The 23,611-nt window shown below is 34.6% G+C and overlaps 1 protein-coding gene across 1 annotated transcript in view; it reads right to left on the bottom strand.

Moving 5' to 3' along the window:
- Positions 1-23,611, bottom strand: part of LOC150097870 (ATP-binding cassette sub-family C member 1-like) — a 626,276-nt gene that overhangs the window by 131,897 nt on the left and 470,768 nt on the right. Inside the window, exon 21 of the mRNA XM_090406616.1 lies at positions 20,786-20,985. Coding sequence (XP_090262742.1) covers positions 20,786-20,985 — 200 coding nt within the window. The remainder of the gene's footprint in view (positions 1-20,785; positions 20,986-23,611) is intronic.

Below are 23,611 nucleotides of genomic sequence, written 5' to 3'. Positions count from 1 at the left end.
CTGAAGATACTTTCAGGCTCACACTTGGATCAAGGATTAAACTAAATTTATTATAAAAAATTATTAACTTAAAAAAAGGTACTAGCCAATACCCCATAAATCAGTGTGCTCAATTGGGATTCACTGCAGCAAAACTTCCTGCTGAAATAAACAACTGTTTTGGTTCCTTGTGAATTGTTATATTGAACTTAAAAAAATAAAGTAAATGGCCTACTATTTCTTCATAAAACATAAAACCTACTAGCAGATAATTCTGTACTACATGAAAGATATTTCATATTGTTCTCTCAACATTTGCATCATCAGCATATAACTGAAAATCATCATTTAAAAATGCACATTATCATGATTGGAGAGTAATTACTGACTAATTATGTACATATCATATGAATCCCCCCCCATCCTGCTGATCAGAGGGAAGAAATTAAAGATAAGCGAGCTATGACTGTGTTATGCTATTTGTTCATCTACATTAATTATTATGCTCTCAACAGCTCTTGAATCCAATCCATTAATTATTATCTGACCTCCATGGAGTCAATGGACTCATTGTGGGAAGTCTATAAGCTCATGCCAAAAAATGATTGAATGCCTTAAACCCATTTGCAGTTTCTGCACTCACCACACATTCAGATAATGAATTCCACGCACCAATCACTCTCCATGCAAAGAATGTGCTTCTCACTCACCTGCTCACACGTTTCTTATACAGCTTGCATTGATGATCTCCAGTTCTATCCCTGAAGCCCTCTACTCTATGAAATATCTTCTCCACATTAATCTGGGAACAGCTCTTCACCAAATTATATGTCTCAACCAGGGCCGGCGCTACCATTTAGGCAAACTAGGCAACTGCCTAGGGTGGAAAACTTCAAGTGCTTTATTCATACTTTACTAAAATATCAAAATTAAATAGTGATATATGATTTACGTATCGATTCTTTTTCCTTATCTCTCACACATCACACTATTTTACTATTTAACTCTTAGTTCTTTTTTGTTCCTTACCTAAATGATTTGAACATACCACTATTTAAAATTCAGTTAAGATAAATATTTTAAAACGTTAACATTTTAAAATATCAAATTTCAGTATTTTATAACTTTTTTTTTTTTTGTAAATGAATTATAACAGAGAATTTTCAAATCAATTAAAAAAGAAAATAAAAAAGCCTACGTGCAAAATAACCTGGCACCGACAGTGGTCTCAATCATATCCTCTCTTCTTCTCATCCCCTCAATCTCTCCTTGTATCTGACATTCCATAGACCTGACACTAACTTATTAAACCTTCTCTTGAGCTTCTCCAATATATCCTCATCTCCTTGAAAACCAGATTATGTGCATAGTAGTCCATATATGGCCTGATCAATGCCTTCTACAAGGGTAGCATAACCATTTTGCTTCTGCATGTCAATATCCTCCTCATCGTTGCCATAATCTGTTTGAATGTTCTTACAATTTTAGCAATGTTATCCCCTAAACTTCAAGTTTCCACCATCACTCACAGATCTCTCATCTCCTCCATCCCCTCCCCAAATTTTTTCCACCAATTGTATACTCTGCATCCCAACATTGCCTACCAAATTTCAAGACCTTGCACTTTGCAACATTAAACTGACATTCCACTCACATAGTGTGTGGAATGTTCCTTCATGGCCAGAGTGTCTGCTCTACTTCTCATACACCTACCAAACTTTGCATCATCAGCAAGCAGCTGCACATCTCCAATTAAACCAGTTGCAATGTAACATACAAGTTAAATAATAATGGTCTCAAAACAGATCCCTCTGGCATTCCACTAATGACCTTCCTCTTTTGGAATACCACTCATCCATATACAACCTGCTGATACCTGTCCAACAGTCAATCAGTTATCCAAATTACTAGTCTGTTATCTAATCCCATCTGTTTCAGTTTAGCTACCAACTTGTCTTGTGGCAGTCTATCAAAGGCCTTTGAAAAATCCAAGTACACTACCATATATGCATCTCCTTTATCAAGTCCCCAGGATTTGAAGGGAATAAATTAACTGTGGAAAGATAAAATAATAGTAAAACAGGCTCTAGATTGGAACCCACAGGGTAAAAAAAGATGAGGAGGGCCAAGAGAAACATGGAAAAAGAACAATACTGAAAGAAATAACAAATATTAAATAAAACTGGAACCAAATAAGAGCAGAAGCAAAAAACAGAGTCCGTTGGAAAATGGTGGGGGAAGACCTATGCTCCCAGGTGAAGCGAATAGGATTAAATAAGTAATTAAGTAAATTAACTGTGAAAAGGGTACAAAGGCAGATAACAAAGATGGTTTCAGGACTGTACAACGTTAGTTATGAGGATCGGCTGAGGGAATGTGGAATTTGGTGGATAGAAGAAGGAGAGGTGATATGATTGAGACTTAAACTGTTGAGAAGTGGTTACAGGGTTGACACTGGGGAGTTCTTTCGCTTGGTTGAACAGCAGGAAGGAGTGATGACAAGGGGTAATCCCTGAAAGTCACGAAAGGAAACTGTGAACAAGAGAATGAGGATGGTTTCTTTGCATGGAGGGTGGTTGAACCATGGAATGCATTGCCTAATAGAGTGGTGGGAGCGAGAACAGTCAATGATTTTAAAGAGTGGTATGATAGACTTTGTGTTTCCTAGAAGGGACCTCTCACGATGAGTTCTGATAGAATTTGTGTTTCCTAGGAAGGACCTCCCGCGATGAGTCTTTTGACTCCATGAAGCCTGAATAATAATAATAATAAAGTGAGTTTATTATTATTATAATATAACCCTAACCCTATTATAATATAACCCGGTATAACCCTAACACCCTAACAGAGTAAATGCTGTTAGATCTGCCTTTCCAGAGGCGTTAGGTAACAGCCCTACCACTGGACTTACCCAGCAGCAGGTTAGTAATCTGCCCTGAGGAAATTCAAAATACTTTCAAGTCTCATGCAAAGAAAATTCAGACGGACTTTTCTTTGCATGAAAAGACCACAATTCAGGAAGCAGTAAATGAAATTGGAAAAAGGAACACATAATGAAGATTGCAACCTGGAATGTGAGAAGCATTGCACACAAAGAAGAAGAACTTGATAAACAACTAAACCAAGCTAACACAAAGATATGTATAGTAACAGAAACAAAGAAAAAACAAAAAGGTACAAAAGAAACAAACAACTATATATAAATCTACAGTGGGGTAAAAAAAGAAGAAAGAGCAAAAGCAGGTATAATGATTATGGTGCATAAATCCCTAAAGAACAATATTGTATATTACAACTATTTGAATGAAAGACTAATAGAAATTAGACTCAAGACATTAAGAGGCCACATAACAATAATTAGTGCATATGCACCAGAAGAGGGAAAAGAAGAAGACAGTAATATATTTTATAAAGAATTACAGAATGCCATACATAAAACAAACAAAACTGACTATTTACTACTAGCAGGAGATTTAAATGACAGAATAGGAAACAAAAAATACAAATCAAACATACGTAAATTTGGCGAAGATATATGTAATCAAAATGGTCGCAGATTGCGCAATTTTGTCATTTATAATAGTGACGAGAATAATGAATTCAATGATCAAACACAAGGAAATACATAAATATACTTGGTCAGTCAGAGGATACAAATCAGTAATTGACTACGTTATCACAAATTTTAAATTAGCGGAGTTAATTTTAGATGTAAGAGCATATCGAAGCTTTGAATTAAACTCTGATCATTATATGGTATCAGCAAAAATTCGATTTGAACCAAAGTGGCTAAAAACACATAAAATTTAAAATTCTTACCAGCTAAGCTACAAAATTTCTTCATTACAGGATCCTCAAGTTAGACAACAATATCAAAAATGCACAAACTTAAAAACAGAAACCACACATGAATCAAGTGACATAGAAGATGAATGGGAAAATTTGAAACAAATTCTCACAAAAGCAGCAAAAGAAACCTTAGGAATAAAGCGCAAATGGATTAAAAAAAGAGGACTACGAGACTGGAAAAGAAATAGAAAATATAATAAAAACAGAAATGGACAGTTACTAGAAATGGCTAAATTCCAAAACAATAGAAGCAGAACTAGAGTATAAAAGAAATAGTGCAATTGCAAAACGAGAAGTAAGGAAAAAACATAGAGAAAGATGGAACAATTTTGTAACAGAACTAGAAAAGAATTTATTTAAGCCACAACTCAAAACCTATAAAGTAATAAAAGAAAAGATAAAAATAGAAACAACAGATTTAGAAAAATGGGTGACCTCTTTCCAAAATCTCTGGACAAATGAGAACAATGAAATAAAATAAAATTTTATAAGACAAAGAATGATCTAATAGAAAATATCACAATGCTAGAACAGAAAAATATAACAAAGAAGATGAAAAATAGGAAAACACCAGGAGAAGACAATATAAATATAGAACTATACAAAAATGCAGGTGAAAAATTTAATGAAAGACTTCTGAAATTTTTTAATATGGTTTGGATGCCCAGAAAAACTCCTAACTCTTAGAAAAAAACACTGGTTATCCCAATCTATAAAAAAGGAAATAAAGACGATTGCAATAACTATAGGGGAATTAATCTGCTGAATACAGGATATAAAATATATGCAGGAATATTAAAAAAGAAACTAAGCAGCATTGTAGAGGACAAACTACTAGAAGAACAAAATGGTTTTGGTAAAGGCCAATCCTGCATAGATCCTTTCACTTTAAAATTATTAACAGAAAAGAGAAGAGAATTTCAAAAAGAAACACATGTGCCCTTTATTGATTATGAAAAAGCCTTTGACAAAATTAGTAGACAAAAATTGTTTAAAATATTAACTGATTTAAACATACCAAACCAACTTTTACAATCCATTCAAGAAATATATATATACAGGAAATAAAATAGCAGTTAAATTAGAACACATCTCAGAATGGAAAGATATATCAAGAGGAGTACGACAAGGATGTACCCTCTCACCTCTGCCTTTCAATATATATATATATATAAATAAAATTATAATAATCTGGAAACAGTATAACCCATTTGGTATACAAATAACCCTGCAAATGAAGATAGATGCACTACTATTTGCAGATGATCAAATAGTATTAGCTACATCAGAAGATGATTTACAAAGATTATTAAAATCATTAAATGATATCTCAAAACAATATAATATGACAATATCTAAAGAAAAAACAAAAATAATAGCATTCAAAGGAGAAAACCCAATAAGAAGTAAAATAATGATAGATAATAAAATACTAGAACAAGTAAACACTTTCAGATACTTCGGATGTGATCTATCATACGAAGAAGAAAAAGACATAGACACTAAAATATCAAACTTTGTCAAAGTAAATGACATAATAAATAATATATTTAAGCCATCCCTAGTACAAAAACACACTAGAACCAGACCATATGATGTCTTGTCAAAATTAACTCTACTATATAGAGTTCTGAGGGAGGAACTGAAGGACGGACCGGAAAAGAAATATATCTCGCTGACTTGTGTTAGGTGCAAGGGCCACTAGCTGGCCTATTACACCTTGCTAGATATTGAAAGTTAAATACCATCTTGATAAGGAATGCTCTTGTGCTTGTGTATTAGACAATTTGTGACTACAAATGAAATGAAGTGTATGTTGTCTCGAATTGTTCTGTATCTTGAAACATCTGACTTGCGTGTAATAAAAAGACATTGAATGACAGCACTATGAACGTAATGATGAATCAATGACATTCTTCTGTAGGTGGATTTACTGGACAGCCGGCTGAATCATGTATCTAACGATGAGGAGTGGAAATGTCTTCACCCGCTGTCTGCTCACAGAGGTAGATGAAGTGTTCCGTGCTTCTTAGGACCAGGAACTGCCTATGACTGTCACTGAAGTGAATTGAAGTGGGAAGAGAATGAGTGCAGGGCCTCAGTTTCTCCCTTTAAAATTTTGATTTTTGTATCAAGTGAAATTTATTTAACGGTTGTTGATGTTGTTCTCCTCTGTAGTTTAATATGAAGAAAGGAAAATTATCTTTCAAAGAAGAAAAACAGACTGTTACTGAAAAGAGAAAACTACTGGAAAAGAAAATTGTGGAAATTAAACATATTCATACTTCACAAGATTTACTTCGAAGACTTTCCGAAAAACGCTATTGGTGGTAAAAATTACTGTCGAGGAATGTGAGTAGTTTTAAGTAGGGAATGTAGTCACTATCAAATGTGTGTGTGGTGAAAATACCGTATATAAAAATGCTTCACAGATGAAGACAACATTCAGAAGTATTTTTGTCATTATAAGAATATAAATAGGATATTTCCGCAATCGGCGAGAACATTAAAAATGGTATTTCATTCCACATGCAGCAGTACATTCTGAAAGCTTTAATATATTGTGCTAAAATTCGTCAATTATTTTCACATACGTAGGAGCACTTCATTTGTAAACTCCATAAAGTAATTTTTTTAGACTGAAAGAAATGATCCATGAATATTTCTTGCAAAAACTGTTGAAAGCAATTCAATAAAGAACTGACTCAGAAGTGACATTGCGTTTGAAGTTCAGGAGAAACTTTCAAAAGGCAAAATATGCATAAAAATATTTTAAAAATTCAAGAAATATCTTTCGTGTGTGAAATATGTGCGAAAATATTTTCATTTAAGTGTTCCCTTACAATTCATATCAGAATTCCTGTTGTAAAATAGGTTAAAAGAAATTTTTACAAACAAGCCATCTAATAACAGACTTGAGGGTGCACACTCAAGAGATACCTTTCAGTTGCGAAACCTGTTTCAAGAAATTTTCACAAAAGTATCATCTCATGAATCACATAAGGGTTCACACTCAAGAGAAATCCTATACTTGTGAAGTCTGTGAAAAGAAATTTTCATATCCCAGTAGTTTCAAAGAGCACATAAAGGTTCATACTCGTGAGCAACCCTTCACTTGTGAAGTATGTGAAAAGAAATTTTCATATAGAGCTAGGGTTGGCCGCTAGAGGGATTCATAGTCTTTTGTGTTTGTTGAGAACTCCTGATAAGATAAGTGTCATTTTAAGTTACCATTGATAAATTTACTTGAATATTACGTAGTTTTATTTGCCTTGCGTATCTTAGTGTGTCTGTTTGTGTGTTTTTGGTGTTTCATTTTATAATTTGATTAAATACGTTAGAAGTGAGTATTGCTCCGTAAGAAGGAAAATGGTGGTCAGTAATGATGGTTCACCATCTTTATTCAATAACGGTAATATAAAGGAGATGATTCAGTGTGCTATCTGCAAAATGTATGCTTTGTGGAGTGTGGTCGGAGTATGGTTAGACGATAATAAAGGAGTGAATGTGTGTAGAAAATGTAAGGAGAATGAGGAATTAAAGTGTATTTCAGGTCGTGAGTGTGATAATTTTGTCAAACTTCAGAATGAAGAAAATAGTGATATGACAAGAAATGGTGAGGTTGTACCAGTGAACTGTGAGGACCTGAATGTAGAAATTGTGAATGATGGTATTAATTCAGAGCAAATTAATGGTTTTACAGAGAATAAAAAAGATGAGATAGATGCAAAGAGTGAGATCGCGTTGTTGAGCGGAGCGATACAAAGGGCAAAGTGGCAGCTAGAGCTTATGAACAAAAGTCAACTGAGTGTACCAGCCAATAATAAAAAGTATGATAGGAAAAATAAGCGTATGAATGTGAACGTAAACAAAATGAAGGAGAAAGTGCTGTATGGAGACTCGTTAGTACGAGGTGTTTTAGTAGAGGATTTAACAAAATCGTACCAACCTGGTGCGACCATAAAGGATGTAAATGAGTCTATTAGAGAGCAAAAGGAAAGGGTAAAAGAATTGATTGTTGTGGCAGGTATGAATGATTTGAAAGGAGATAAAATGGAAATGATAGAGGACCTGAATGAATTGTTTGAGATAGCAAAAGAAAAGAGTGAGAGAGTTAGGATGATTAGTCTTTTGCCACGGTATGACAGTGAAATGTTTAAAAGGAGGGCCATAATTGCGAATGACTTTATGCGTGGGTTATGTATGACGAGTGGTGTGGAATTTGTGGACGTGTGGAGTGAGTTTGATGGGCGAAAGGATCTATATAAGATGGATGGCTGGCATTTGAATGGATTTGGTGTAAGAAGACTTGAAAAAGTGTTGCTGAATATAGTGGATGTGCAAAATCAGGGAAACTAGATTTATTAAGGGGGATACAGACCTTAGGGAGGCAGTTGAATGTATGAATGAGTATAATATGCCCGAGCGAATAAAGACAACAAATCAGAATGGGATAGTTAATATAAGGTGTCAAGGTAGGGATGGGGCTAATGGGGATCTTAAATTCATGTACAATAATGCTAGGAGTATTAGGAACAAGAAGGAAGAGTTTTTGGCCATGGTTGGCACTTCCAGAGCACAGGTTATTGGCATTAGTGAATCATGGCTGACAGTAGATGATATAGCTAGTGGGATTGAATGTGATGGATATAGCGTGTTCAGGAATGACAGGGAGAATAAAATGGGGGGAGGAGTATTGTTGATGATAGTGATGAGCTGCAGCCAAGGAGAATAGAAGTTGAATTGCAGGATAGAGAAAAGAGCACATTTGAGGCCATTTGGTGTGAGATTGTGGCTGGCAGAACTAAATATGCAATTGGGTGCTGCTATAGACCAGGTGATGGAAAAGATGGTGGAGACAGTATGCACAAGCAAATAGAAGAAATGAGTGGAAGGAGGGTAATTATTATGGGAGATTTCAACTATGGTTGCATTGATTGGACTGAGGAGAGGACACACGGGAGGAAGGAATTGGATTTTATGCAGTTATTAAGAAATAACTATCTGCCACAGCATGTAATGGAAAATACTAGGGGACAGAGAGTGCTTGACCTAGTAATTACATCTGAGGATTTGGCTGTAACAAATATGACCACATTGCCACCAATTGGCGAGAGTGATCATAGGGTCTTGACTTGGGAGGTGGCTAAAGGTGTGGCATTTACAATTAAGACACGGTACATGAGGAATTATCGGGCTGGAAAGTATGACAAGCTTAGGCGTTTCATTGATTCAGTGCCATGGCATGCACAACTGCAAGGACTAGAAGTTGATAGTGCAAAGGAGGCAGTTAAGAAGTGTTTGCATGAAGCAATGGCTGACTGTATACCTAGAGTCCGAATAATTAATCAAGTAGGGGTTAAATGGATGAATAACGCCATTAAGCTTAAGCAGCAAAAAAAGAAACAACTATGGAGGGAATTTAAGGAGAAAGGCGACCGGCAGGCACATGAACGGTATAAAGCACAGACCAGGAGGGTAACGAGTGTGGTAAGAAAAGCAAAAAAGGATTATGAAAGTACATTGGCCATGCAGGCTGAAGAGAATTCTAAACAGTTTTTTCGATATGTTTCAAGTAAAAGGAAAAATGTATATGGCAGAATGATTTTAAAGAATGCCGATGGTAGGGAGGTAACTGAATCAGTTGATACAGTTGAGTTACTGAGTGAGCACTTTGCAAGAATATATCATTCAAGTGGTGACATTGCAGAAACGAATGAACCAGTAGATTATACGGGAATTGTGGTGAATGAAGTGGAGGTGAGTAGTCCATTGCATAACCTCAATGTCAATACATCTGTGGGATTGGATGGTATACCAGCTCGTGTCGTATGAGAAGCGACTAAAGAATTGTCAGTACCCTTGACCATTTTGTTTAATTTGAGTCTCGGGTCTGGGTTAGTCCCGAGGGGGTGGAAAGAGGGGAAAATAGTTCCACTGCATAAAGGAGGTTTCAAGACTGCTGTTGTAAATTACCGACCAATTAGCATATCAGAAATCATTGTCAAGGTCTTGGAGAAATTAGTCAAGAAAAGAATACAGGATTGCATAGATGAAAATTGGATATTGTATGGGGGACAACATGGTTTTGTGAAGGGTAGATCATGCCTCAGTAACTTGCTCATGTTTTAAAACACAGTGATGGCTGAACTGGATAAGGGTAATGGGTTTACAGTGATTCTACTGGAACTTGCCAAGGCCTTTGACAGGATACCATATGGAACCCTAATCAGTAAACTGGAGCAGATGGGAATGGATATGGGGTTGGTGAGATTGATAGGAGGGTGGTTGATGGAGAGATACCAGAGAGTGGTTTATTCAGGAGTTGAGTCCAAAGGACGGCTTGTGACTAGTGGTGTGCCCCATGGCTATGTTCTTGGACCACTACTTTTCAATTTCTTCATCAATGATATAGGAAAGGATCTGAGAGGAAATGAAAGCTGGGTAGAGCAATTGTGAGTGCACAGGATGTCAAAATTTTACAGGATGATTTGGATAGTTTGGAGGACTGGGCTAGGAAAAATGGATGTCAATTTAATGTGGCAAAGTGTAAGGTTATGCATTTTGGGGTGAAAAGAATAGCAGCAGTATATCACATTGGTGGAACCATACTCCATGAGATTGATGAGGCCAGGGAGTGTTGGTGGATAGGGAATTGAAGTTTAGGGGGCACATTGTGAAAGTGGCTAAATCAGCTCATCAAATCACTTGGATTCTGAAGAATACTTTAACATGCAGAGACAAACAAGTTATTGTTCCTCTGTATTGAACCTTGATAAGACCCCATCTGGACTACTGTGCCCAATTATGGGTGCCAGGGTTTCTTCGTGATGGGGAGGATGTGGAGAGAATCCAGAGATGGGTGACCAAGATGATAGCAGGTCTGTGGAATGAACCTTATGAGAATAGGTTGAAGATTTGTGGGTTGCAAAAATTGATCGATAGGCAGAAAAGGGGTGATGTGATTGAGACATTCAAATTACTGAAGGGTTTCTATAAGATTAATCCAGAATATATTTTTGAAAATAGGACTGGTGGTGGGAGGACTAGGGGACCATGCATGGAAGCTGGGCAAGAATGTGGTTAACAAGGGTGTTAGAGCTAGGTTTTTTACTTGGAGAGTGGTGAATGAGTGGAATAAGCTGCCAGAGTCTGTTGTGGGTGCTACGACCGTAAATGAGTTCAAGGCAAGGTATGATAGATACTGTGTGAATGTCGAATAGTTGTTCTTGACATGATGGTAGGGCCTCCCTCGAAGAGTCTGTCGACTCCTTGGAGTTGCCCGGAATAATAATAATAATGATAATAATACGGAAGCGAAACATGGACCATAAGAAGGAAAGATAAAAAACGAATTCAAACAGCAGAAATGAGGTTTCTCAGAAAAACAGCTGGATATACCAAGTGGGATCATAAAACAAAAGAAGTTTTACAATCTCTGAATATAAAATCAATTAATTTACTAAATAAGATGGTATAAACAAAAATGGCTAGAACATTTAAATCGAATGGACAACAGCAGACTACAAAATATTATACAGATACAAAATAAATGGAAAAAGAAGAATTGGAAGACCAAGAAAGAGATGGCATGAGACCGGAACAGGTCACTTGGCCTAAATTCCATGTTAGGAAGAAAAAGAAGAAGATAGTGAGTTTGTCAACTTGTAATACATAAACAGATTGCTGAAACATTCTTTCTCCCTAACAAACCTATGCTGACCATAAAGAATACTGCAACCCATTTCTGAATCCTATTTCTCACTAACTTCTAATACCTTAACCACGATCCCAGACACACAAATTAGCCTATCATTTGAAGACTTAGTCTTATCTCCCCCCCCCCTCCCCCGATAAAAATTATTCCACTTCACAAAGTGAAGTGGAATAATTTTTCCTACCTTCCAATCCTTTGGGACTCACCCTGCCTATATATATATATATTTATAAATTACAACATGAATAAACATTCTTTCTTATAGATTTTTTCTTTAACAGTGATGTCCTATTTTTTAGTATTAAAGTTGTTATTTTAGATTTAGGATCCTCGATTTTCCACAGTCCTGTTTATAGTTGTTCTTAGAGAGGAAGGATTCATGGAACGAATATATGCCTTCCATATGTATGGGATTTTTAAACCATCATTATTGTTTAGATTGGGGTGGTTGATAACGATCTCACAAGCTTCCTAAATTTGCGTTCATACCATGTTTTGGTGTGATGTAGACAACTAGTATTTTTCCAGTCAATTCTATGTAAGGTGTTCAAGGGCATGATCAGAAATGTCAGCTTCACCATAATTATTATATTTGATGTGTCATTCATGTTCTTTTTGTCTGTAAGCAAGAATGTTTATTCATGTACAGTAGTATCTCGGTAATCTGAACTAATAAAAACTGTGCTCGTTCGGATCAGTGAATTTTCGCCCAAGAGACAACAATAACTAGCGTTTAAGACAAAAATTATCAGATTCTAGTGGTACATCAATTTAATTCTGGAAATAAATGAAGTAACTCATAGAAAAAAAAAAAACTACTCTACTGTAATGTAAAACTTAAAAAGTAATAGAACTTTATTTCAGAAAAAAATTTAGTTTGTATATATCTTTATTTTGAGGATTTTGATTTAATAGAATTGCATAGCTCAGTATATAACTTAATTTGCGTAAAAAATATCACTTTCTTGTACACAACACACAAAACAAAGTTTCACAAAATAACACACAAAAGTTTTTCTTTTTAATTTCTCTGTAAAAAAAGTCACTGATTTTCTTTTGCTTCTTGGAAGCTAATCTTTTTTCGAATGCTTCTTCTCAGAGCTGCATTAGCAATAAAACTTTGTGGAATGGCGTATCATTCTGATTAGCCCATTCTATACACATATTAAAACTGTCAACTGCCTCTTCATGTTTTACTTTTTTTTCTTTGAATTCTTTATCGTTATCATCGTCTGCTAATTCATTCTGTAGCGTCATATTTATAATTTAAGCATCTGATTTGATTTCGAATTCACTTTCGGTTCTACCTGTAATCCATTCCGTAACATCTGTTTGTGAAATTTCAACATTTGGATTTATATTTTTAACCAAATTATGCACGTTTTGAATTTCTGCTTTTTGTGTATCACCATAGTTATCTTCGTACATTCTAGAAGATCACAGTTTTTTCCATGATACTCGAATTGCTTCAGGTTTGAGGATTCCCAACATCAATTGAGAATGCTACATCCTTCAAATTTATATTTTTTATTGATGTGATAACGTCATAATTGTGGGAAATTACATTTAAAAGCATGTCTTTATGATCTTTTAATTTAATGGATTGTATTATGTTCTGATCCATTGGTTGCAACAATAGAGTACAGTTTGGAGGCAAAATAATAGTACACAAAATAATAATATATAGTAAATATAATAAAAATAATAAATAAAACTTTTTTTACTTTCAAACCACAGTTCAGATTACTGGAGGGTTCGGACTTTGGATTAGCAAGATACCACTGTAATCATAAATTAAATCTAGCTTGATGTAATTATTATTATTATTTATTTATTTTTTTTTTTTTTAGTTGAGGTCATGCCAGCGAATAGCATGTGATCAAATCATTTTTATCTAGCTTACGGTTTGAAATGTAACGCAGTTTGTCTTGTATATTTATGTATGCTCCAGATGATGATCTTGATATGAAGATCGAAACGTCGGGATAATAAAAAGAGTTATTTTAACATGGCTGTAGAATCCATAATTTCAAAAATGAATGCTGATCACCATGTAACACTAAAAGAAAGGATTATAAGCAGTTAGTTTGCTAATGCCAAACTGGTTAGGATAATAGCTAATAAAGGACATGGGGAGAGCTTGCAGGATGATTTAAATAGGCTATCAGTATGGACAAAAGATAATATGTCACTTTATATTACTCCAGATTAAACTGACAACCATCACCTTTTGTCCACACTGCCAACCTATTTAAATCATTCTGCAAGCTCTCCCCATTGCCTTCATTAGTTATTACCTTACTCAGTATTTTGCTGATGGTGCAATATTCTTCAATGCTGTTTTTGGATCACTACTAATTATTTCCTACACCATTTATGTACAAATTAAACAGTAGTGATCCAAAAACAGCATTGAAGAATACCATTAGTCACTTGCTTTCTCTGAGATTCTATTACTCCATATACCAATTTTTGGTATCTGCCCATCAGCCACCCTAGTATCCATATCACTAATTTTACATCCATCTCCATTTGTTCTAATTTGCACAACAGAATTCAATGTGGTATTCTGTCAAACCCCTTTGCAAAATCCAACAGTATCATCAGGCTGCCATTCCCTTTATCCAACTCAGCTGTTACTCTATTATAAAAAGTTAGTATAATACTAAGGCATGACCAATCCTTCACAAAGAGTTGGTCATGCCCATAGAGTATCATATTCTTATCATTCTATTCCTGAATTCTCTCTCTTTGACCAACTTTTCAAGTACTTGTATCACCACTCCTAAGATAATGACTGGTTATAATTTGCTAGTCTCATAGGCTCCTTTATGCAAAAGAATTATTTTGCCCTCTTTCTAATCTCTTGGAATTTTGCTAGAGCTGGGACTTAAATTAAACAGTCTAGTCAGAGTCATTGCCACTTCACTTGCACAATCCTGTGAAATGTGAGCTAATATCCATGTAATCCCATGGCTGTATTTACTTGAGATTCTGTAATATTCGAAGTACCTCCAATTCATCAACCTCTGTTCTGACTTTGGTCCCTATCACATATGTCACAGCAGTAACCTACCTCACTTGGATGATATCTGTCCTTGAAAAGTAGTTACCCAGTAACTCAGCTATTTTGTCTACCTCTGTTACCTTACTACATTCAATATTCATTAATGTTATCCTTCCATACTCATCTTCCCTTTATTTATCAAATAACAAAAGGACCCTTTGAGATTCCCTTTAGTCTGCTCAGCTAATTTCTTCTCATAATCTGATTTTATCTTCCATCCTTACCATGTTGGCCAGCTTTCGTGCTTGTTCCTTATACTGTTTGTGACCTTCCCGATCACTTTTCTCTTTAAACTATACCACTAAAACCATGTATTGTGTGTCTGCACAATATTTTCTTTTCTTTTTTTCTTTTTTTACAGATCCTGCTTAATGATATTATTCATCCATCTAACTGCTACCGGATTAATCTACCTCTTGGATATACAGTCTGATATTGCTTCTTCGTTATCTGATATTGCTTATACATCATCTATATGGATCACATTATGAAGGAAAGTGGTATTAAACCCTGATCAAAATTGGAGATGTTAATGTCAGCTCTTTGCTTTATGCAGATGATGTTATACTTCTAAATAAATCTGCTACAAGTCTGAAAGATTCGCTGACTAAATCGAATAACTGTTGTAAGATATGGTATTGAAGGACAGCATTAACAAAACAAAGACAATGAAAATAGGTAGAAGCATTGAAAATATCAACTGAATTGTGAATGGAGAACCTATAAAACAAGTAAAAACATTCCAGCTACCTAGGCACAATTTTTAGTGAAGATGGTAAATTGAATATGGAAATAGGCAACAAAATCAATAAAGCTGGTATGGTAGGAAGTCAAATGAATAAATTTATATGGAATGAGAGAGAAATTAGTCAAAACACTAAATTAGCTATTCAAACCAATTTTAACTTATGGATCTGAGAGCTGGATTAGAAGTAAAACATTTGACCAAAGACTAGAGACTGCAGATATGAGAGTCCCAAGAAAGATTAGGAACATGAACAGATGGCAATATCATATTAAAAACGAGGATATTAGAAAGAACTTGACATTGTTAGCATGTCATCCAGGAATGTGTTAGCAGAGCAAATCTTGGTGTGGTCACTTAAACAGAATGGGAGAGGAAAGATTAACAAAATGTGTTCTCTGCCAGGTTGGCAAGAAAAAGATCCAGGGGAAGACCAAGATATAGGTGGATTGATCCAGTAAAAAGTGCCTTAGAAGATCTGACAATGTTGGAGTCTTGACAGGTAACAGATTGATTTCAAGGAAAATTGTATATAGGAAGTTAGACTCATCATCGGACTCGAGTAAGAAAATCGCTGAATCTCTTCAACATCTGATGGATTATCCAATTGATATATTTTTCTAGCCATTTTCAATGAATAAAAAAACAACAACAACTAAACCAATACTATACTGACATCGGAGGTTCAAGATATCTCTCAGATACAATTTACTATGAAATATCACACACTTTACATAACACGTGTTAAACAAAAACTGGCCGCATAAACTGTGTGGAATATCACTCATAATATATGCATGCGCAACTACTCATGATCTCCAGCTATACATTGGATATGTGTAAGAATATTTATATTAAACAATTTGTTTGTATCTGTCAGATTAGCCAAGACCTCTGCTAGGTTAATGGAATTTACTCCCCTTCATGTGCAAAAATTCCATATTTTTCAACCTCTCTAGTCAAAGGCAATGTGGCCACTTTAATTATGAATAGCTCTTCTGATCCTATGACTAGATTCACCCTCACTATCTTCCTTGGAAATACTATATTCTTCACATTTTATCCCTGTAACCTATATCATCCTCCGTGAACAAAGCCTTGCTAATTTCTGTAACTTTTAGGCAGGTTGCAGTATTCAATGCCATATACATTTCTCCCTTAGTTCTGATGCATATGGTATTATACATAAACTGCAGTTTCCTATTACCATACAGCTTTCTTTTAGTCATTTGTATGCATAACACATGGCAGACACACACACACCCCTGCATCACCCCCCCCCCCCCACTTTTGTACTCTCAATGAACAATGATTTCTAAAAATACTTAAACAACAAATGGCAGACCACACACACACACACACACACACACAAACACACAGTATTATGCTCCCCCCCCCCAACACCCACTCAAACAGTCTAGTTTCCCTGATTTTGCACTTCCACACTCAGTGAACAACACTTTCACCTAACTCCATATCCAGTCATGCTCAATCTATCAATATTCTTCTTCTTGAGTGCATCAATCGGAACATTGCTTGATGGTGGCAGTACGTTATAAGCATCCTATCTTGTGCTCTCCTTTTTTATTTCTTCATAGCTTTTAGCTCCAGTTATTATTGTTAAGCTATTTATATAGGAAATTCTTGGGTTTTCTCAGCCTCTTGGCTTCATTCCCTCTACCATCCCCTCCATTATTTCTGTAAGCAGTCCTCCATGTCCTCAGTTGGTGTCCAGTCAGGCTTTTTTTCTCTCTTATTGATTCAGTAGTAACTGATCTTCTTGATCAATGTTTAGCACTTCTTCGTTAGTCTTTCTATCTAACTAATTCTCATCATCCTTCTCAGCACCAAAGTTTAAATGCCTCCAACTTTTTGGTGTCTTATTTTGTTCAAGTCGAAGCTTACAGCGATGCAATGCAGTGCTCCATACGGATGTTTTCACCAGTCACTTTTTTTAACTGAATACTGAGTCTTTTATTAGTAAAAGTAAAAATGTTTCTTCCATTGTAGAATGCCTTGGTGATTGTAGAATATAATTTCATGGCATCTTTAATTTATTTAAAGAAGTTCCCTGCTGTATTGGATTTTAATTAATTTCCAGGTTTATTTTCATGGGATTCCCTTTAACTGTGATTAGTAGTTTAGTTTCTTGTGCTTAATTTTTAGGTTGTACGGTGTAAAAATGTCTTCCATCTTTGTCAGAGTGGATTTCTATTTGGCTTCATTATCAGCCTATATTCATCAGCAAATTGTAGCCAGTGAATTCCAATTCCATTTATCTTGATTCCTGTTACTATTAGTTCTGTTAATTGGTTTATTGCTTCTTCAATATAGAGATTAAACAGTATTGGAAAAAGAGAACACCCTGTCTTACAACTTTATGTATCCTTGCTGCTTTTGTTTTGCAGTTTGTTGTTTTGTGCTTCTTGGTGCTTGGTAGAGATTAAATATGAGCTTTCTATCTCTCCAATCTACCTTTATTGTTTTTAAGATTTGAAACATTTGGTTCCAGTCAAGACTATCAAAGGCTTTATCCAGGTCAAGCAAAACTATAACAGAATACTTATTCTTCTCAAATCTTCTTTCTATAATTGTTCTAAGTGCTAGAATTGCATCTCTTGTCCCTTGTTGTTTCCTGAACACAAACTGGTTGATGCTGATATATTCTTAGGGCTTATTTGTTAATCTTTTTTGAATAACTTTTAGTAATATTTCTGAAGCATGTGATATTACATTCATTGTTCAATGATTTTCATACTTGTCTTCATTATGTATTTTAGGAATGACAAAGCATTGTGTAAAGTCTTTGGGAATGATTCCAGTTTCATACATATCCTTTATGATCTTGAATAAGTAAGATTTAGTTATATTTCCTGAATATTTTATTAATTTTCAAAGAATGTTATCAAAGCCTGGTGACTTGTTAGAAGACAGTTTGTTTAGCACCCATTCAAATTCATCTTGTAATATGGTTGAGCTAATTTCTTCTGCATCAAACTATGTTTTATCTTTTATGACTCTTGTTTTCTAGAACGCTTCCTTTATAGATATCTTCTAGGTACTCCTTCCATCTTTCAGAAATTTCTTCCTTATCTATAAGAATATGAGCGTTTGTAGCTCAGTCAGTATAGACAAAGTCCTTTGGTTGGTTGGAAAGAATTAGGTCTGATTACCGTCAGTGACGTGAGGAACCTTTATCGTCTCTTTCAAATCAAGGTGAGTTAGCAGATCTCATATGGAGATAGAAAGGTTTTTTCACCCAGAAACTCTGGTTTTTCATCCTCCAGAGCAGGCAAATTGGCCCTTGAACACACACATCTACAGACATAGGATATACCAGAAAGCATAGGGCTAACCACCTAATCCTCGTGATACAGTTGCAATTAAATGAAAGAAATCCTCAACACTGCAGGGTAAAAGAAGAAGATCTATAAGAATGCTCCCATTTTTATTTATAATAACTGTTGTTCTTGTTTTGTTCTGCTGGCTCATTCCTTTTATAATGTTATATGCTTTATCAATTCTCCCAGCCTTGGTTGTCATCATCATCAAATTCCTGATACCTACCCTAAGGGGGATGTACAGGATAATTATGATAGTACTACACAAAAAACTTATGCCATTACTAACTTCCAATCAACAATTTTCCTCCAAATTAATCTATTATACGTCAACACTCCAACACTATCAGATGTCATTTTTCTGTCTTTTAAGCCACTTTTTACTGTATCAATCCATCTACATCTTGGTCCTTCTCTGCATTTTCTTTCTGAAACCTGGCAAAGAACACTTGTTTTGCTAATCTTTCCTCTCCCATTTTGTTTAAGTAACCATATCACCTGAGATTAGATCCACTAGCATATTCCTGAATGCTAACAGTGGCAAGTTCCTTCCTAATATACTCATTTCTAATGTGATACTGCAATTAGCCATCTGTTCAATCCACTAATCTTTCTCATAACTCTCATATCTCAGGTCTCCAGTCATTGATTAAATGTTTTATTTCTAACCCAGCTCTCAGATCCATAATTTTAAACTGGTTTGAACACTGTCTTTACTCGTATACAGCTAATTTGGTGTTCTGACTAATTCTCTTTTATTCCATATAAATTTATTCAGTTGACTTTCTACCATACCAGCTTTACTAATTCTGTTGTCTATATCCATATTTAATTTATCATCCTCACTAAAAATTGTGCCTAAAGAACTGAAATGTTTTACTTGTACTATAGGTTTGCCATTCAGGATACAGTCAATGTTTCTGGCTAATTTCATTGTCTATGTCTTTTTATTACTGATTTTCATACCAAATTTATTACAATAGTTATTCAATTTACTCAGGGAATCTTGCAGACTTGTACTGGATTTGTTCAGAAGTATAACATCATCTGCATAAAGTAAAGAGCTAAAGTTAATATTACCAATTTTGATATCATAGATTGAATAATATAAAGATATTATTAATTAATATCTTTATTTCAGTCATGTCTCTTCTTAAAAATATTCCCTTTAATACTTAGTGATATAACATCACACGGCTTGTTCTATTTTTAAATGATCTATTGTTAGTATTCCACCTTGTATTTTTTAAAACTGTTCTTGTAGTGCCACTGAAGATGGTCTGCAATTTTCAGATCTTTCTTGTGTTTACGTGCTTATATTATTCAATCTTTATGTCACAAGTATCCTTAAAATATCCAATTTTGATATTAGTTTTAATGCCTGCTTTTTCCCATTTTAATGATTATCAGTCTTCTGTTTACAGATTCTTTAGTTTTTCCTATATTTTCAAATTATCTATATTCCATTTGGGCCTTTTCCTTGATTCTAACAGCTTTTTGAATTTCAAACTACATTTCAATAAAACCAAATTGTGGTAACTGCCTGCTTCAGCTCCGGGTAGCTTTTGCATAATTTTACTCGATTTTTATATCTAGTTCTTGTCATAATATAATATATTTAATACCTTCCTATATCCTCTGGCTTTTTCTAAGTATACCTTTTTTTTTTTTAGTACCTCAAACCAGGTGTTGGTGAAATTGACTACAACCTCCAACTCTTTAAGATATATATTAACCGATTACTTCTTCCTCTATAAACACTTACCCACACATGACACTGTAGTGTTATAGGTCCTGTGACCTTTCATGTATGGGAGTCATCATCCTAAAAGTCAGTGGAAGATGATAAAGAGAAGCATAAGAAATAAAGTTTGCAATGAAATTATAAAGTTGATGATGGTCAATCAGGATTAAGAGCTGTAGAAGTTGACAGTCCGGAAGTTTTGATGATCTGTTTAGGAAGAAAGGGATTTATATATATATATATATATTTCAATTTTATTTCATAAAAATTCACAATAATCATTTCATCAATCCTGTAATTTACATTAATACTCTTTACTGTTTATCATAATAATATCACATACCGATTAGAGACAATGCTTGGATAATAGCAAGTTTGGTTTTTATCCACAAGACGGTGAGAATCTTGCAAGAAACGATCCTGGGCATTATATGCACGAATCACATTCACCCCAGCTAATGTTTCTGAGAAATGAGAATATACAGGGGAACGTGTCACTGATTCTAGGCGTTTGAGCTGCCTTGATGTCGATACATAAAATTTCTATATATGAAAAAATAAAATAAAATAAAATGCTATATAAGTGTGTATATGAATATAACATAATACAATGTTAATATAATACAATCTTCTTGAATGGAAGGCAAGATCAAGTAGAGTAATATGAGCAATATCAGAATGAAAACTTAGAGACAATGAGATTTATCTGCACCTATGATCCCATGTTCTATTAAAGAAGTTCAGGAATTTTTCTGAGACATTAGAGAAGGCAGCTGATATAACAAAAATTGAAAAGTTAGTTCTTGTTGGAGATCTAAATAGCAGAGTAGAAATTATACCAGACATGTAGAAATGCTTTGGGAAAATTTAGAGAAAATAGCAAAGCTAATACTAATGGTGAGTGCCTGACTGATAGATTTGTATTTGTGGACTAGTTATCACTGCCATCATTTTCCAACTAAAGATTTGCAGAAATTCACATGGAGTGAAGATACAAGAAATAAGAAAAGTCTCATAAACTATGTTATTGTTGATAGCAATATCTTCATGCTAGTTCAGGCCATAAGAGTATACAAATGATTTGAAATCAAAAGTGTTCACCATTATTTAGTTTTCAGTAAGATAGCATTTTACTGAAAAAATGAAGGTAAGAAAGTTTTAAAACAAATCACAGTTGAGTAGCTTTCTGAAAAGAACTGTAGACTCAAATACACAATCATTAATAAGAAAAAAATGAAAGAATTTCGAAACAAGAACCTAACATTGGAAATTCAATAGCAAATAAGCGAGAGAGACATGAGGTGAAGTTGTTTGTGAGGATAGAAAATATCAGATGCCAAGAAATTATATTCTTGGTTTTTCCCTTATCCAAGTGTAAACAAAGTTTGACATGAAATATCTTCATGACCAAGCTACTTTTATATAGAGGCTAATGACTTCACATTAATTGCCTTAGTATTCTACAATGCAAAGCACACACCCTTTTGGATGTGTATAATGCTAAGCATTATGGGAACAGTATGTTTGTAATTACAAGGCAGGAGAAGATATTATAATAATAATAATATCCAAAGACTCATCGAGAGAGAGTGTACCGACAGCATCGAACGATTGGTCCCCTTCCAACTACTAACCGCGCTCAAACTTACTTAACTGAGCCATTAGTAACAGAGGCTCTACCAATCGAACAACCTTTGCCGGCGATATCATTCAGTGTTACCTGTTAATAGTTCTTAATTCTCCTATCAATACCACAAGGCAGCATTCTTGAAATCTGACTCTTGGTGCCTTTTAATCATCACTTCCTTCCTTAATTTCTCAGCTAAAGTCAAATGATCACTATCACTTAGGATATTCATTGACATTTTCTCTAAGAAAAACCATGTTTGAAATGAATATTTGAATGAATAAACATATTTACACAACAGCAATTTGCTAGTTCAAACTAGCATTATTCAGACACATAACAGAAACATGCTCAACAAAGATGCCTAGTGAAATGAAATGTCCTGATGAAAATATGGATGCAGTGCTCCTTCCAGTGATCTTCTGAATTAGTACTTTTTTTTTTTTTTTTTAAATGATATGAAGATAAGGCAGTGCATCAAAATTTGTTTAAAAATATATTATCAGTAATGTAGTAATTCAGTGGACTTTATAGCGCTTGAGTCACATCCAGAAACAAGTAGATTTGTGTAACAGAATTTAATTCTTCCATCTGATGAAGTCAACTTCTTTCATACATTCCAATCCATGTCTGGATTGTGCAGCTTAAACATACAAGAAAGACATTGCCATACATAAAAAATTACATACTTTAGATATAAAATATTCAGTCAGGGCTTAGGACTATGACTGGTGAACGAAATTGCAGCAAAGTTCTTAAATGTCATGTTCGATTGTTCCGTGGTGCAATAAGTGAAGAATTCATTTTGATGGATGACAATCCATACCACATCATATCTGAACAATGGAGATACTTCTGGAGACAGAGGATATTAATCGAATTGAGTGGCCAGCACACTTCCCAGATCTCAACCCCATTGAACACATTTGGGATGCAATACAGAAATGCATTGCTGCTCGATACTCTCCTCCAGAAAACAAACAAGACCTTATCCTTGCTCTGAAGGAGAAATGGATAAGTTTGTTTCAAGAACTCCTGAATCACTTGGTGCTAACCAGGGTATGAAGTTATGAGATGTATCACAGTTTGGGGTGGACATACTCAATACTGAAATGTCTCTCCCCATAGTTTTCTGTAAGCACTGTACATTAATGCCTTAACTATGTCTTTAGGAAATTTGCAACTTTTGCCAAAAAGTATTGTAATCTAATTTGTATGAAATTTATAACTCAGTTTTTGTATAATATAATTGTCATATAATATAATTTATCAGTATGCTGACAATAAACTAATGCCCACATCTGCCTGGTCATGAATATTTTTATACACAGGTAAAAATGTAGTTCGCCCTTAGCTTTGGACACCAGTGTATATAGAGGCCTCAACAGATTATGTGAAATCTTACTCGCAAAGAAAAAAATGTATTTATCTGTTAAATTGAGGATTTGCTGTATTTCTTTTTTGTGAGATCCATTCCAAGAAGGAAGAAGTCAAAATAAGAACGAATTCATTAAATTAATCTTTGTTACTGGAATCTTCCTT

The sequence above is a fragment of the Typopeltis vanoorti genome, chromosome 16, assembly GCF_054136105.1.
Source record: "Typopeltis vanoorti isolate ZY-2024b chromosome 16, IOZ_Tvanoo_1.0, whole genome shotgun sequence".
Taxonomy (NCBI): domain Eukaryota; kingdom Metazoa; phylum Arthropoda; class Arachnida; order Uropygi; family Thelyphonidae; genus Typopeltis; species Typopeltis vanoorti.
The sequence above is the reverse complement of the archived record's forward strand: the minus strand, read 5'-3'. Positions and strand labels throughout refer to the sequence as shown.